At 44.1% G+C, this 17258-nt stretch overlaps 1 protein-coding gene across 13 annotated transcripts in view; it reads left to right on the top strand.

The window, feature by feature from the left end:
* SFSWAP (splicing factor SWAP) overlaps positions 1-17258 on the top strand; it is a 79542-nt gene that overhangs the window by 48848 nt on the left and 13436 nt on the right. For 7 of the 13 annotated variants that reach the window (XM_069557982.1, XM_069557991.1, XM_069557984.1 and 4 more), the window contains 3 exons: positions 10763-11028; positions 15632-15853; positions 17093-17218. In XM_069557982.1, coding sequence (XP_069414083.1) covers positions 10763-11028; positions 15632-15853; positions 17093-17218 — 614 coding nt within the window. The remainder of the gene's footprint in view (positions 1-10762; positions 11029-15631; positions 15854-17092; positions 17219-17258) is intronic. The other 6 variants (XM_069557983.1, XM_069557988.1, XM_069557980.1 and 3 more) reach the window with 2 other exon arrangements.

The raw sequence follows: 17258 nt of genomic DNA, 5'->3' as shown, positions 1-17258 counted from the left end.
ATCCGTCCCCCTTTGGGGAGGGCCTCACTGCCACCAGCTGGGCCAAAAATAAGCATGCCCAGGAAGGCACCCTCGGCCATCACCTAGCTTTGGGAGGACCTCTGGACCAGTGCAGAGGTGAAACCAGCAGCCACTAAGACTGCGTTAGATGTAAAAGGAAGAAGAGGCAGGATATGGAGCAGCTCCACTTTTATGGTTGCAGCTGTAAAAATTATGCATATAGCACCAGGGCAGGTTGTTAGGAAGACAGGGAACTGCCTCCATGGGAGGGGTGTGAGTGGCTATTTTCGTTTTCCTTATTGTTTGGATGTCACTTAGGCAGTGAATAAAGGACTTAATTAAAAGTTATCCACGTACATAGATACTTTCACCAACTATTCTACATGGGTGCATCTATATTTTCTAATAAAATTGTGTCTAAATGCAAACTCAATCACAGCCAGAGTCCTTCATCGTTAATCCAGTTTTTCTGTCTGCTGTACTGCCGGTATTGTCACAGGTACCAGAATCGCTTCTTTATAAACACAAAATAGCCTGAGACTTAGGTTCTTATCTTGTTTGTCTTTTTTGTGGCATCTCCCCACTGTGTTCTTCTCAAGCATGTATTTTAAATCTGTAATACCTTAGAAATGAGTGCTTATGCTTCATGTTTAAATCATTGGGTTGATCTTCCTGGACGTCTAGTGGGAAAGATTACAGCTACTGAACTATTTCAACAAAAATGTTAACGGTACTTGCAGGTGGTGATAGATATCTTTAATGACTTTGAAACAAAATACCTGAATTAAATTGGCAGCTATCATAAATGAGATTCACACTTGAAAATATTTTCAGTCTAAAGCAGCTTCTGGAGACAGGTGACCCTGATTCTGTTGACCATTTCCTGTGCACTGGACTCATATGCTGACGTGTCCGACCCCACTGCTCAGGTGTATCATTTTAGTGTCCAGGGGACTTGGAGTGCAGTGGTGTCAGCCCAGTGGGAATAGACGGCACCCCAGCTCCATTCTGAGCAGACACACATAGGGCTGAATAGGGTCATTCAAAACCTGGCACCTTGTAGCTTATCTGCCTGAGAGGCACTTTCTGTTTTTACTTTGCTTTGTATAAAAGCAGTACATACATATGGTTTATAAGTTCAAATGCTCAAGAGAAGTGTAAAGTAAAGAGTAAAAGTCTTTTACTATTTTAACCCTTTTTAAGGATACAGTTCAGTGGCACCAAGTACGTTTATGTTGTTAGGCAACCATCACCACCATCCCTCTTGAAAACTTTTTCATCTCCCCAAACGGAAACTGTCCCCGTTAAACACCAACTCCCCACTCCCCTTCCCCAGCCTCTGGCACCCACCATCATACTTATCTACATATAGATTTTTTTAAATATTAGTTACTTATTTGACTGTAGCAGGTCTTAGCTACAGCATTCAGGATTTTCAGTCTTAGTTGCGACCCATAGGATCTTTAGTTGTGGCATGCAAACTCTTAGTTGTGGCACGTGGGATCTAGTTCCCCAACCAGGGATCGAGCCCAGGTCCCCTGCATTGGGAGCATGGAGCCTTAGCCACTGGGCCACCAGGGAAGTAAGTTCTGTATGTATAGAGTATTACCATAGGACTGTGCCCTATCCTTTTTTCTGGTGTCTTGATTTTTTTCACTGGCTCCAGAGATCTTGCCATACCAGTGTCAGAGTGATGCTTGGTGTGTAATAAACACTTGGTAACTGTTCTCTGGATGCATGACCGTCAGTCCTTTCACGCATCAGCCCTTGTGTCAAGCTACTCTGCGTGTGCTGTGCGCTGTTCACGCCTCCCTGCTCAAGAAGCACAGGCCCTACTCGGGGTTTTACTGTACAGCGGCTCCTGTGACTTGTGCACTCACTGAGGTGAGTGTACGCACAGAGTAAATTCCTGAGCGTGGAATTGTTTATTACATTTTCGATTTTTAAATTTAGTTTACCTTTAAATTAGGCCCTACAACGGTTATTGCAGTTCTGGGGTGGGGTGGGGATGTTTTTATTTTGTGTGTCTCCCTTGTGTATGAATATAGCTTTGTTGCCTCCCTGTCAGCATTGGTTATCATCCACCTTAATTCTCAGTCTGATAGGTGGGAAAATATGTTATCTCTTTGGTGTGACTACTTACTTTAATTATAGGGGACACTGAGTAACTTTGCACAGGCTTCACGGCCTTTCCGTTCTCCTCCTGAGAACACCCTCTGTGGCCTTTGCTTTTCTCCTGGCTGATTGTCTTGTCTCTGCTGTTTTTGTGTTAGCTCTGTGTCATCAGCATTACCAGCAGTTTGTTTTTTGTCTCTTAATCTGCCCCACTGGGAGTTTATTTCACTTTGAGGAGCATATAGCTAGGCACAACACAAACGACTAAACCACATACCTTTTCCCACTGGTGTAAAGGACTCCCTTTATTGTATACTAAATTCCCACTTGTGTTTGCTCTGTGTTTACATTCTTGTCTGTTCAATTCCTTTGGTCTGTTTGTTAGGAAAGGTGATTTTATGCTTAGGTATAACTTTTAAGGATATCTTGAAGTGTATTTATTGACGTGGACAGATACTAGTATGTTAAATGTTTAAGCAGTATATAAAATATATAAAAACCTATTCATAAGTAGTATTTAGAAATCTGTGTATATATCATCCCATTTTGTGTGTGTGTGTCCGTGCACACATGCACTGTTATTCAAAATGAAGAGAAATCAGAAGTTTTGAATCAAGTCTCTGTTGAATCATGGCATCATTTATGTGGTAACGACAGACTTCAGTACTTTTGTTTAGATGCAGTGACTTTTTTCAGGATAATGATCCTGCCAGGTTTAAGGTACAGCAAGACTTCCCTGGTGGCTCAGACGGTAAAGCATCTGCCTATAGTACTGGAGACCCAGGTTCAATCCCTGGGTCGGGAGGATCTCCTGGAAAAGGCAATGGCAACCCACTCCAGTACTCTTGCCTGGAAAATCCCATGGACGGAGGAGCCTACAGTCCATGGGGTCGAAAAGAGTCAGACACGACTGAGCAACTTCACTTTCAGTTTCACTTTTCAAGAGTTTGAAAAGAAAAGGGGAACAACAATCAACCCATGTTCGCTGAGCCTCTGTGATAATTCAGGGAGCTTCGGGGTATGAGTTAGAAACTGTTTCTCATGACCAGTCGCTTTTGAGTGGCTGGCATCTACACATGAACATTTCTACCACGCCAGCCCTGTAAGGGGCAGAGCAGCTCTGAGTGTGTGGATGAGGGCCCCGGGCCTCCAGGTCAGCAGAGGCAGCAGCGGGACTGTGAGGAACCTGGGTCATTTGGAGAGGTGACAGTAGCGAGGAGGCCCTGAGGCTCACCTGTGGGGGAGGCCAGTGAAGCCCGTGCAGGCAGTGATAATGCCTGCAACCCTGCATCAGAGAGTCTGTGGAGGAGGCGCAGAGCAAGTCAGTGACACAGGCAGGTGTGGGAGAGGCTGAACCACTGGCTGCAGTACGAGTGGGACACTGACGAGCTAAAGCAGTGTTTCCACGGGAAGAATATGTATGGAGCAGCATTGGCAAGGCTGGCAGCAGCACGCCCAAGCAAACACAGCTGATGAGGGGAGGAGAGGGTGCCAACAGAGTGGAAAACGCAGGGTCATCTGGACAGAGGCCTCAGCGATCAGACCTGGGCCATTGCCCTGCCTGGGAGGGTTGTAGGGGTGTGCCCAGCACGGGTAGAAATTTGCAAATACAGTTCTAGAGGATGCATTTCAAAGTCCGATTTCAAACGTTATCTTGAGTCTTTTGCATAATTATCCCATTTCCTAGGTAATGTAGTGTTACTTCAGAAATAAGATTTTATTTTAAAATGTCTGTTAGTCTGCTTTTGAGCAATTTGTTTTCCCACAGCAGGAAATAGTAGTTGCTAGTTTGTGTGCTAACTTGTTGGCAAATACTTCGTTGTGATCAAAGACAGATTAATATTTTTCAGTGTTACCAACAAAAGGGATGTCAGTTTTTAAATACCCGTATGAGTAACTGATCTTTATAAAGTTCCTTTTGGTTTTGCCCTCCCACGATTCAGACCAGCCTGTGCTCTCCCCCCGCCCATGATGATTTGTGCCTTGGTCATCCTTGCTGGAATGTTAACATTCTGTCCGTGTGAGGCTGCTTTGCTTGTTTGGCACTGGTTGCCATGTGGTTCTGTTGCTGTGTCTCCTGTGGGCATCGCAGGCAGCTTCTCACAGGTCACTGTGTGCCAGGCCTTAGCCAGACACCTTCAGAAACCAGACACAGAACATGTGGGGCTGCAAGGAAGGTCTTGACTCAGCAGTGGCTTAGTCTCTCAGGTTATTCATATAATTTAGAGTATAAATTAACAGGTCATTTGACTCCTTCAGGATATACACTATACAGTATGGTAGCTGCTAACCACATGTGGCAATCTCAGTTTTGTTTCTGTTAAAGTTTTTTTTTTTTTTAATGTAGACCATTTTTAAAGTCTTTATTGAATTTCTTACAATATTGCTTCTGCTTAATGTTTTGATTTTTTTTGGCCAGGTGGCATGTGGGAGAGACCAGGGATCAAGCCTGCACCCCCTGCATTGGAAGGCAAAATTTTAACCACTGGACCACCAGGGGACTCCCTGGCAGTTTCAGTTAAACTTAATTAAATTTGGACTTCAGGTCCTTGACCACACTAGCCGTATTTCAGGTACTCCATAGCCGCACATGGCTGGTAGCTAAATGCAGCAGAAATAGAACATTTCCACCACCACAGCACGGCCTACATTACAGAGCTAGCTGGGTATTCATTCTTTTTTGCCAGCAGTTTAAAAATCCAGATTGCTGCATCAGTCAGGGCTCTATATTACACATGCTAGAAGCCTACCCTACTGCCCCCAAACGACTTAAGCAAAACCACTAACTAGTCAGGTTTGCTTTCTGAGTTGTGAGGGTAGCACGGCTCACGGGACGTCACAAGAAATCTCAAGGGTGCATCCGCAGGCCCAGCCTCCCCTGGCTGGCCACGCTCTCCAGCTCTGCATTGTGACAGCTGTCATATCAATGTGCATTTAAAAAAAAAAATTAATTTCTGTGTAGCCATTTTAATACTGAAGATGGAAGAAAAACATTTTTGGCATATTATTATTTTATTATTTCAAGAAAGATAAAAAATACAACTGAAATGCCAAAAAAAAAAAAATGTGTGCAGTGTCTAGAGAAGGTGCTGCAGCAGATCAGATGTGTTAGAAGTGGTTTTTGAAGTTTAGTGCTGGAGATTTCTCGCTAGACAAGGCTCCATAGTTGGGTAGACCAGTTGATAGCTTTCAAATCAAGACATTAATTAAGAACAGTCAGTGTTATACCACCTGGGAGATAGCCGACACACTCAAAATATTCAAATCAGGAACTGAGGATCATTTGCACCAGCTTGGTTGGGTTAATCACTTTGATGTCTGGGCTCCATGTAAGTTAAGCAAGAAAACCTTCCTGACCATACTTCCGCATGCAATTCTTTACTGAAATGTAATGAAACAGTCCATTTTTAAAACAAATTGTGACAGGCGATGAAAGTAGATACAATAATGTGGAACAGAAAAGATCATGAGGCAGGCCAAATGCACCAAAGGCCAGTCTTCAGTATATGGTAGTATTGGAAGGGAGTCCTCTATTATGAGCTCCTTCCGGAAAACCAGATGGATTAATTCCAACAAGTACTGCTTCAAAATAGACCAAACTTAAAGCAGCACTCCACAAAAAGCGTCTGGAAATAGTCGACAGAACACAAATAATCTTCCATTGGGGTAACACAAGGGCGCGCATTTCTTTAACGATCAGACAAAAGCCACCTGGCTGAGGAGGCAGCTGTTTGCCTGGCTGGGAGTTCTGATCCATCTGCTGTATTCACCAGACATTGCACCTTCAGATGTCCATATATTTCAGTCTTTACAAAGTTCTCTTAGTGGAAGAAATTTCAGTTTCCTGAAAGACTGTAAAAGACACCTGGCTCAAAAAGATAAAAAGTGTTGGAAAGATGGAATTACAAAAGTGAGAGAAGTCGCTTAGTCATGTCTGACTCTGCAACACTATGGACTGTAGCCCACCAGGCTCCTCCTCCGTCCATGGGATTTTCCAGGCAAGAATACTGGAGTGGGTTGCCATTTTTTTCTCCAGGAGATCGTCCTGACCCAGGGATCAAACTCAGGCCTCCCACATTGCAGGCAGACTCTTTACCCTCTGAGCCACCAGGGAATCCCTGGAATTACAAAACTGCCTGGAAAACAGCAGAAGGTAGTAGAACAGAATGAGTATGTTGTTCAGTGCAGTTCTTGGGGAAAATGAAAAATGTATCTTTTGTTTTTACTTAAAAACCAAAGGAGCTTTTTGGTCAACCCAGTAGTTCCATGGCTTGTGTCTAAATATCCATGAACTACTTCTTCTGTGTTGCTGGAGTGTGTACCCCACCCCCAGCTGTGCACACAGGAACGCCTTTGGTGTAGTTGGAGAGGCCAGAACGCACCCCTGTCCTGTCGTGTGCCATGTGCTGGGATGCTCCCTGACACTGGAGGCCAAGAAGCCCACCTCCCGAGCAGTTGTGGGGGCCCTGGGAAACCAGGTCCTCCTGCTTATGTTTGGGTAGAGCACCTGCGTCTCTGCAAGTCTCTTAAACTCTGCATTTTTACTTGCATTCTGGGCATAGGTACCACTGTGGGCTCAACTGGGCTCCTCCCTTGACTGCTGGTGACCCTGCATGAGAGGCGTGACCTGAGTCTGTTTCTTGAGGTGCGGTCACAAGAGCCGCTGCCCTGGACTGTAGGATGCGTCATGAAGTTTCTGGGTTTCAGAAGCACTGGCATGTTGCGGAGAACGTACATCTCCAGACTGCTGAGACATGCTGGCGCACACAGCCTGCCCCTGGAGCCACCACTGTGGGGGCTACCACTGGGCATGTAGGATTGGTTAGCCTGTTTTGTTATTATTCTCAAGTCTAACTGCTGGGTTTTTAATGTCCTCTTTGTATTTTTAAGCTGAAAAAACGGTGAGGTCGTCACAATGCATCATCTTAATTCTGCCCAGCCAAGCGCCGGCCCCACCCCCACCCCCAAGTTGCTGATTTTTACTTTAATGGTGAAGGGTAATCGATCATTTTATTAGAATAAATAGATCCTATGACTTAATTGCAAGTTATACTTTTAATATATTGATTTACTTATTCCCTTGCCTCAAAATGAAATAAACTATAACCACAGCAGTAAAATAAGTGTTACTAACAATGGGCTTAGGACAAAGGCAACAGAAGCACTAATGAAGTTCAGAGACACAAATCATCAGGCTGGCAGCAACGTATAAACGGGAATTCATCTAATGAGCTGCCACGCCCCCCTCCTGCTGGCCTGGTGTGGCTGCCCGCAGTGCCTCGTCCCCCTGGTTCCTGTTCTTTGCAGACATCCTTGGGGGGACGTACTTTCCCCTTCTCCCCCTCTTAGTGCAGCGCACATTATCACTCATCAGTGCCATCTTCTGTCCCCTGTGCAGGAGAAGGAGAAAGCCATCCCGTGTTCTCTTCATTCAACCATCCACTTAGATAAAAGATGGAGTCTCAGTTCTAAAACGGGCTCTCTGGTTCCCAAGGGAATTCCCTGCAGCTGCCCTGACTGCCCTGTGGTCCTGGGCCCTGACCTTCAGCGTTCCTAGAGGCCTCGCGTGTGCTGGCCTGGAAATTCTTAGTGGTGACTTTTACCCCCAATTCCAACTCACTTTTTCATGCAGGGTGTGTGTGTGTGCGCTCAGTCGTGTCTGACTCTCTGTGGTCCCATCGACTGTAGCCCACCAGGCTCCTCTGCCCATGGGAGTCTCCAGGCAAGAATACTGGAGTAGGTTGCCATCTCCTCCTCCAGGTATCTTCCCGACCCAGGGATCCAACCTGCATCTCTTGCATCTGCTGCATTGGCAGGTGAATTCTTCATCACTAGTGCCACCTGAGAAGACCTACATATATTCCTAATTTAGAGTCCATGGTTATTGGGGTGTTTTAATGCACTAAAAGCTGGTTTTCCACCCTGGCAACAGCAGAGTTCTCTACAGGCCAGTGGATGCCGGGGTGAAGGGGGCAGCATTTCCCTTCCTCCAGCCTCTAAAGTTAGAAAACTCACTACATTTTATTAGTCTTAATTTATTGTATCATTTTGTATGTGTATTTAGAGAGTGCCAGAATGGGAATTAGGTGTTCTTAGATGTAAAGTTGTGTATCTACATGTTAGAATTGTTTAACAACCAATTATTTTAAAATTTAACCTGAAAAAATATTATTGCAGGACTTCCCTGGCGGTCCAGTGGTTAAGAATCCTCGATTCCACTGCAGGGGGCACAGGTTCGATCCCCAATTGAGGAACTAAGATCCTTCAAGCCATGCCAAGTGACACCAAAAAAAAAAAAAAAAAAGGAAGAAAAAGATTACTGCACTAAAATAATTTGAAGTAAGAAAGACATTTTTGATAAGAAGAACTGTCTCATAATGAAATGGTTTCCCTGGAGACAGTTTAAGCAAAACCTTAAAAATGCCCTGGGCAGCATTGCCACGATGGAGAAGAGTGAAGGCCCGACAGGAACACCAGGCGGCCGTGTGCCCTTCCACAGGGGGCCTGGTTACTAAGAGTATTTCGGTGGGAATAAACTGCTTTGCGAGCAGGGCATATTGTTCTTGAGCAGTTCTCAGCCCCACTGCCTCTCAGCTCACAGTAAATGAAAGATGTGAAGACAGTGTGTTGTGAGTGTAAGCAACAGGAGGCTGACAGGAAGGCAGAGCCCTGTTCTCTGGGCGTACCCCTAATGGAGGGGCGACATCTTTGTCTGGTGGCTGCCCCACAAGACCACCATCACAGTTCCTTTCAAATGAGGGGAAGAAGCATAACTTCAGAAGAATCATTTGCACAAAGTGTTGTTTTGTCTCATCCAGTTGGCCTTATCCAAATGGACCCGAGGAGAAGGGAAGCCAGGCCTGCTGGAGCCCACCACCCGCCAACAGCCAGCACCCACTCAGGGCTGCAGCCCCTGCCTGGGATTTTTTTATTTTCATGAACCTTAACAGCTTGAAAGTTCTGAGGCACAAAATGATAAATTCCAGATTTTTCGGTATATCTCTGTGTTTGGTGTTTATTGGCTGTAGTTAAAATTCACATAAACTAATTCAAGGAAATGACCTTTCTCAGAAGGGGAAGGGGCTGAAGGTGGGTGGCTGCAATTGCAAATATAAAATGTGGTTTGGGGGGTGTTTTTTGTGGTTTTCTTGTGTGTGGCTTTTTTGGTTTTGTTTTTTGTAAATTCATTTTTTTTTAATCTTACTGTGTGACATGGACAATGTTAATGTCAATAAAATAGGACTGCCACATCATTTTTAAAGTTGAGTAGTAATTCCCTTCCTGGTTGGACTATAGTGAACAAGTCCTAGAAACGGGACTGCTCTGGATGCACACTGCTGAGAGTGGTGGCTCCTTGATGTATGTGCTGGGGTCTTGACATGAGAGTTCAGTAGGCAGCAGCCCTAAGATCCTGCACTCTCTGTGTATCTGCCATACTTGGACAAAGCAGTCTGAAGACTGATAACCCATTAAGTGAAATTCTTTGCTGTATTGATACACGTGGAGTAAGGCTGGCTTGTGTTGATGGGATTGTCTTGTCTGTGGTTCCCATTAGTGGCTTTATTTTTTTACTTTCAGTTTGACTGAGGTATAATTGTGTCACCTGAAAAAAGGTGCACATCAAGTTTTATTTGGGACAAAAATGAGGATGATAGCCGGGGGAGACAGCCTCTAAGACCTCTGAGGAACTGCTCCTGAGAGGTGGGGGGCGGGTCCGTATATACGTGAGTTTGGGAAAAGCGGAATGTGCAGTGAAGCACACGTTTTGGCGGAAGATGGCTGCTTATCATGAGGAGCAGATGTCTCCATTAGTAATGTTAGTGCTTTTCCAGACATGAGGAGATGCAAGAATGGCTCTTAGAATCTTCTCCTGTAAAGGTCTAACTATCTGAAGGCACATTCTGCCAGTTTTTCCCACAGCGCGGGAAGGCAGAGCCCTGTTCTCTGGGCATACTTAAAGGGCCTCTTTCCTGATCTCTGCACTGAACTTCTTTCAGGGTGTGTCAAAGGTCAGCAACTCCAGTGACCAGTGACTTCATCCTTGTAGCACCAGATGGTGAGGGACCATTTTCCAGTTAGCAGTTGACATGTAGCACTGTGTTCAAGGCTCATGGCATGATACGACTTACATAAAATACGCAGTAATCGACACAGTAAGTTAATATCCACTACCTCATACAAAGAAATGAGTGTTCCTAGTGACAAATAATTTGTTATTTTTTTAATCAAAGAGGAACCTCTTTTGGTTCAGGCAGAGCAGAGATCCATAAAAACCTGGTGCTAGCAATTTGAAGAATCTCCTTTTTAGTGGAAAGTCACAATTATTTAGGAAAGAGCTGGCGGGGCTCTTCCTAACACAGCCCTCCATGTGCCGCGTTTCTTTTCTCAGATCCAGCCTCCAGAGCCTGGCAGGCTGGGGACGGGACCCTGCACAGGAAGGCTCGGCCATGAGAGGTAGGCATTCGTGCTCTTGGCCTCTGAGGAGCCATCATTCTCCCAGAGATGCCGGGGGTATATTTAGAGCCACAGACGGAGGCATGGGCTGCTCTAACAAATGAGAGTGCACCAAAGTTGGAATCTTATAAACATACATTTTAAAACAGCATATCTTCCTTGCTGAAATCCGGACGTGTGCTTCTGTTTTCAGGAGGCTGGTACCGTGCCCTGTCCTCTACTGGCTGGAGGCAGACCTCTGCCAACTTTAGACGTGAAGCCTCCAGAAGGGCGCTCGAGCCGAAGCAAAGACCCGCCGAGAGAAGAAGAAAGAGAGAGGAAAAAGAAAAAGCACAAAAAACGGTCTCGAACAAGATCGCGGTCTCCCAAGTATCATTCGTCGTCCAAGTCCAGGTCTAGGTCTCACTCAAAAGCAAAGCATTGTCTTCCCAGTGCCTATCGGACAGCGCGGCGCTCGAGGTGAGTGTGCAGGGTGCCCCCGCGGCCGGGCGTCCGGTGCGGGGCGGATCCCGCTGCTCCTGCTCGCCAGCAGGGGGCGCGGGGCTCCCCTCCCCCGGCTTGCCGCAAGCACAGACCCACACACCTGCGTGTCTTTACGCAGAGATGCGCCCTGCAGTTTCATCTTTTCAAAATATTTTTTAACCTGACTTTCCAAAATGCATCAACTACTGTCAGGTTTTTCTTAAAGGAGAGGTATTTGAATTTTTAACAGGTCTTGGGAGCAAGCCTGGCGTATTTGCTGAAAATGTGTGGAAAACTCACAGGGTTGGGGGCGTTTTGTTTGGTGAATGAGTCGACTTTCCCAGGCTAATTCCTTTTGAATGTGTATCTGCCGAAACGAGAGACATGTGCACTGTGTCTGTGTTCAGCTTCACTGGCACAGCACCTGCAAGTGCCCGTAAAGGAGGAAACACAGCGGCACAGATCTGTTTTCTCAATTAATCTGCTTCCCCAGCCTCCCACTAACAGGCACTGTTCAACCAAAAGCCACCTTCTGAGGAGCCAGCTTTTGAGGAAGCAGCTTAAGGTTTTATGCAACAGAAATAATAAACACGAAAACCTGTAAGGATCACAGAATTTAGTGCTTAGTGAAGCAGGTACTTTTCTGATTTTTAAAGCATCTGACTTGCAGGAGGTTCAGAAAAACAAGTTTCTAGTTTTAAAACTTACCTCACGCCTTCTGATTTCTTACTGAGTGTCAATTGGACTTAGTTTCTCTAGCACAGCACTTGTACTAATCTACTTCTACAACTGATGTTCTTTCCTTTCCATGGGAAAAATGCAGATGGGCCTATACTTTTTATTTTTTATGTTTTAAAAAACTGTACTTGTATACACATTAGCCTTTCTTGAATATACCCTAAAACAACATGCTCCCTAATTTTTACCTAGACCAGACCTTCAAGGCTTGACAAGTATTTACCCTTCTCTACAATGAAATTAGGTTTACCCCCACGATAAATAAATTTGATCTTTGGCTCTGCATTTTTGTTAGTTCTTTAGAAGTTCTATCCCTTGCTGTCCTTCTCTCTCCCTTTCTCTCTCTCACACACACACATACACACACACACACACACACACACACCTTGTTGTTTAATTAAATGAACAACTTTGCTGACATATTTCCAATATTTGAAAGTCCCCAGGAACTTGTATGTATATATCAAAACTAGGGTTTCTTACTTGAAAAAATTTCTTATGATATAGTGGAAGTAAATAAACAGGCCTGTACAAGCCCGATGAATAATAACCATACCCAGTAAAATCCTTCCTAGATTTCATTTATTTCAGCGCTCAAAGAGAAGAAAGTATAATCTACTCCTAAATCCCCTTCTAGGGGTCTGATAATGCTCAGGGCTCCTTCGATCGCTTCTTATGTAAGAAATGAGTTGGTTTTCATGGTGCATGCTTAGCACAAATAGTAGGTGCAGGTGTCTAGTTCTTATGTGAACCCATTTGGTCAGACTTAATGGCCACAGACTTTTCCCCAGGTTGGTCTCTTCAGAACTAGAAGTGTTTATGAAACACTTGGAATTTCAACTCTCTAGGATTTCTATGGTTTTTATTGACTATCTCTAGTAGAGTAAGTCATTATGTATATTATGTTAGTATTTTTAAAATAGCTTTTATTTTAGAATAGACTTACATATTTTCTATGCAAGTGTATTTTATATTGTTTTCATATATTCAGTACTGACAAGTACAAGAAGCAAAATCCTAATCCTTAGTGTATAATTTTCAGTTAAAGAAAAAATTAAGATTAAAAAATTGTTACTATAAGTTCTGTGATGGCAGGCTGACAATTTTACCTTAATTTAACCAACAGAGTATTTTATGTGTAAAGAGAGCTGAGTATTTTCATAATTCTCAAACTTTAAGAAAAATATCAATAGTATCTATGGAAAAGGAAATGGTGAACCACTCCAGTATTCTTGCCTGGAGAATTCCATTGACAAAAGAGCCTGGCAGGCTACAGTCCATGGGGTCCCAAAGAGTTGGACATAACTAAGCAACTTAGACACACAGGCACACACAGTAGTATCTATGTGATACTTTTAGTTAATTTTAGTTAAATCAGCTGACTTAAGTTCACTAAATAAGTCAGATCTTTGGTGTTTGATTTTACAGCTTAGATAAAGTATCAAGGCAAAGTGCAACTTTATTATAAATTGTTTTTTAAAAATAATATTATAAAACAAAACCTTCAAAGTATTTGTCCAGGAAGTTTTGCCTTGAAAGCTTGTATGTGACAGTGATGCCGCTTGAAATCAGACCACCTCTGAGCTCAGGGTGCTGAAGTGGGTTATAGGTCTGGTTGGATGTATGGAGGAGCCTAGCTGTCCTGTGGTTGGTCTCTGGGTCCCAGGGACATAAGGCAGGAAGTTACCTTCACCAGGTAGGATCCTGCCTCAGCTCTTATTTCTGAGAAGAGTGAGTTTTATTTGATAAAACTATATCTTTTTTTAAGCTGGTTATAGACCTGCTTTCTTAATCCAAGCTCACATTAATAATTTCTAGGGACCCAACTGAATTTTGAATGCAGCAGTTATGAAATGAGAGGGGTTGGTGTTCTTGGTAATATGAATTGTTTGAAATGTAAAAGAAAAGAAATTAAATTTTAACCAAAATATTGAAGTTGCTAATGATAACTATCATAATTATTTCTTTAACTGTCTTTTCAGATAGAATAACCCATTACAGACATAATGTCTACATAGGATATATCAAACTTGTTTCTTGGGCCTGACACAATTTAATCGATTGTTTTTAAAAGACTACTGCCAGCTTCAAGTAAAATGACTTTTGTTAATATTTCTGCTTGGGGTAGGATGTTACAGTTGAAATATGTATTTTTTTTGTATATTAAATTACTAAAGTCCTGTGTAAAATGTAGAAAGTTAAGATGAAAAGCTTTACTATCATAAGTAATTTTTATGTTAATATATTAATGCTTGTGTGGTTGAAGTCCCATTTATCAAATATGTCTAAATTATTGATGACTCTGGCTCTCCAAAGGTGAATTAGTCATAGAAAAATCTTTAGTTTTGGAAATCAGTCTGTTGCTTCTCAGAAAGCACAGTGATTACCGCAAGGCAGGATTTAGTGTCTTTTAAATCAACATTGATTAAAGTATAAGACTTCCTTCTCTTTTGTTTTCTGCTTTTATATCACATTAGGTTTTATATCTTAATGGGATAAAGATGTACTCATGCAATCTACTGCCTAAAATTAAAATCCAGTTTTAACAGTTTAGGTATTTTAAAACTAAACTCAATGCGACTAAAGCTTGAAATTCAGTTTATTTGTAAAGCTTTTAATAAGATCACCTGTGGTGTCGTTTCATTGGTTAGTTTGTGTCTAAGGGGAGGTTTCTAGGTAGAACTCTGCACCCCCACATTTTGGGGTGTTCTCTGTGAAGGATAATGAGCCCTGTGTCACTTCCTGAAGTAAAGTTCCCTCAGGGCTTTCACTCAAGGAGAGGCCGGAGGTTAACGTGGCTTTTTAACAGTTACACTTAATGTTCAAAAAGAACTCAGGTGGGCAAAATCGGGGTCATATTTTAGTTTGAAATTTAGTTCCTCACTTCTCCCCCCTGATAAGCTGCATATCTAGTCAGTGAGTGAGTGGTTCATCTCCCAATCCTGATCTTTGAAAGAGCGTGGGGCCCTGATGCTCCCACGAGGAGACAGTTCCCATGCTGGTTTCCAGGAAGTGAGTCGTATCCCCAGACAGGGCCACAGCCACTGATAACAGTGCTGGGGTGGAAAGCTGTGGGAGACACTGGCCCCTCAGGAGAGGAGGGAGGGTCTGTGAGAGAAGCTGGGTCCACAGCTCAGAAGTGAAATACATCTCAGTAGAACCTGGGATCCTCTTGGTTATTCACGCCAGTTGGTGCCAAATCCTTGCTGCCAGGGCACCAGCAACACCCGTTCGGTTCCATGAGGACCTGTGAGCAGGAAAGTAACAGGAGTGAAGAAGTGGGTCGCAGACATGGTTAAACGCTGGTAGAAGGAGCTATTTATAAATATCTCATCATTCAGACAAAAGGTTTCCTTATGCTTTTATTTGACAGCAAACCGTTATGATTATTTAAGAAAAAAATATCCAAGTTGCATTATGCTTGAAGTATTTTGAATTCAGACTATTGCATCTCTATAAGAAGGCCTCTGGTCACGTTATACAGATGATTTACGTAAAGAATGGAATTCCTGATTCCTGCACTGTGTCGTGGTAGCAATATTAAGAGCCTACTTAATAGAATAAAAACATTAGAGCTTCTTTAATCAAAATAAAACCCAAGTGTTATCTGGCATAGCTCACGGCCCTTAATTCTGAGATGGGCTTTTTTCCCAGATAACTTGAAATCTACTGGTAACAGCCACTTTACTTTAAAGAAATCTAATACTCATAGCCACCGCTAAATGGTATTGTATTTCAAAGTTACGAATTTGCAAACATTAAAAACTAATCCATTTTCCTGATTACTGAGTTTATTGTAGAATTCTGCGTCTGAGCATTCCATAGGTACTATAGTTTTGATTAAGCAGAGCCCTTTTTTCAGGGTTCTAGCGCTGCCCAGCTCAGCACATTTTATTCTGAATGTGAAGTGTGTACCTCCATATCACAGACCCACAGCCTCCCCAGGGACGCTGAGCACGGAGCCTTGTCAGAGCAGCTCGGCAGTGGCAGCAGCAGCAGAGCGGGACAGTTATCAGGCAGCTTCGACCACGAGCAGATTTGCCTCCTGGAGCTCTTTTGAGGGGAAACCTGGTAAAATGTCAAGGTGTCTGACTGACCTCACCTTTGTAATCTGTTACTTAAATCTTAGGAAAGGTCTGGAAAACCAAAACCGCTGTATAAGCTGAGAAGCAGTTGTGTGGGAGGAGCCCCAGAGTCGAGGGGAGTTGATCCCGGAGCAGGTTCATTCTGTGGTTGTGTTTTTTCAGGAATGACTCAGGGTTTTCTCCATGACACAGAGGGTGGAATGTGATTACAGGCTGATCTTTGCAACAACCATGTGTGTTGTTTGGGAGGTTTGGTTGTAACTGGAATGGTTCAGTGTAGAATTTTTTTAGATGACAAAAATCAAAACATCTCTTCTTTACATTGGTTTTGAGTGTGTTGTCATAGAAACAGAACAGAAATAAATTGTTTTGGTTTGGGGGTTGTTGGGTTTTTTTTTTTCTTTTTTAGCTCAGATATCTGCTTATTTCAGATTTCCCCAAAATAGTATTTTCACTGAATGGACAAAAAACTTAAATAAGAGTCCTAAACCCATTATTAAAGGTCTCTTCTTAAGGACCTGACCGCACAGGTGAGGGTCTGGAGCTAGAGCTCTGTGTGCTGGTGTCTGTGGGACACTGCATGAATAGAATAGTCCCTTTCCAGGCTCAGGAAAGGGAAGAGTAAAACACTAGAAATCTCAGAAACAAATGATTTAGCCGAAACTTTCATGGGAATGGCAGGGTCTGCGTTGGACTGAAGGTTTAGGCTCCTGCCAGTGGGCCTGCAGCCTGCTTTTCATGCTGAGAGCCCGTGAGATGAGTGCATACAGGGGAAATTTCCAAGTCACCTTCTAACCTTACTCTGTTTCGTTCCTTCCTCTTGCCAGTGTTCAGAACAAGTAGAAAAACTCACTAGAGCCTCAGTGCCTTTCCGTCCCTAATTTTGATAGAAATACCAGTGAGCTGAACATTTTTAGGGCGAAGGCAAGAGGGAGGAAGAGCAGCAGCAGGCCCACGTCCACCAAGACCCGCAGGGAGGTGCCCAGTCGGGGAGCTGGCCGCTGCCGGCCCAGAGCGCATGGCTCCAGCCTCAGCATGAGTTGTGCCCCAGTTAGAAGCTTAGCATTGGCGTGACAAGTGCTCTGCCCCTGAGCCTGGATCCCGTTCTGGGTCGGCAGAGTAGGGAGGCTGGGGGCGGGCCTCAGAGGACAGGCCAGGGCTGGCCGCCACCTCAGTGGTGGAGGTGCTCCCCTGCCCCCACACACAGAGGACTGAAACGCCTGCCTTCCTCTGCCCAGGTCCCGGTCCCGGTCCCCTCGGAGACGAGCGCACTCCCCCGAGAGACGACGGGAGGACAGGAGCGTCCCCACCGCCTACCGGATGAGTAACAGCCCTGGAGTCAGCAGGAAGCGGACCCGGTCCAGGTAGGCAGCCGAGCTTTTGCGGACGTGGGACCTGAACTGG

This window comes from Ovis canadensis, chromosome 17 (genome assembly GCF_042477335.2).
Source record: "Ovis canadensis isolate MfBH-ARS-UI-01 breed Bighorn chromosome 17, ARS-UI_OviCan_v2, whole genome shotgun sequence".
In the NCBI taxonomy this organism is placed as follows: domain Eukaryota; kingdom Metazoa; phylum Chordata; class Mammalia; order Artiodactyla; family Bovidae; genus Ovis; species Ovis canadensis.
The sequence above is the reverse complement of the archived record's forward strand: the minus strand, read 5'-3'. Positions and strand labels throughout refer to the sequence as shown.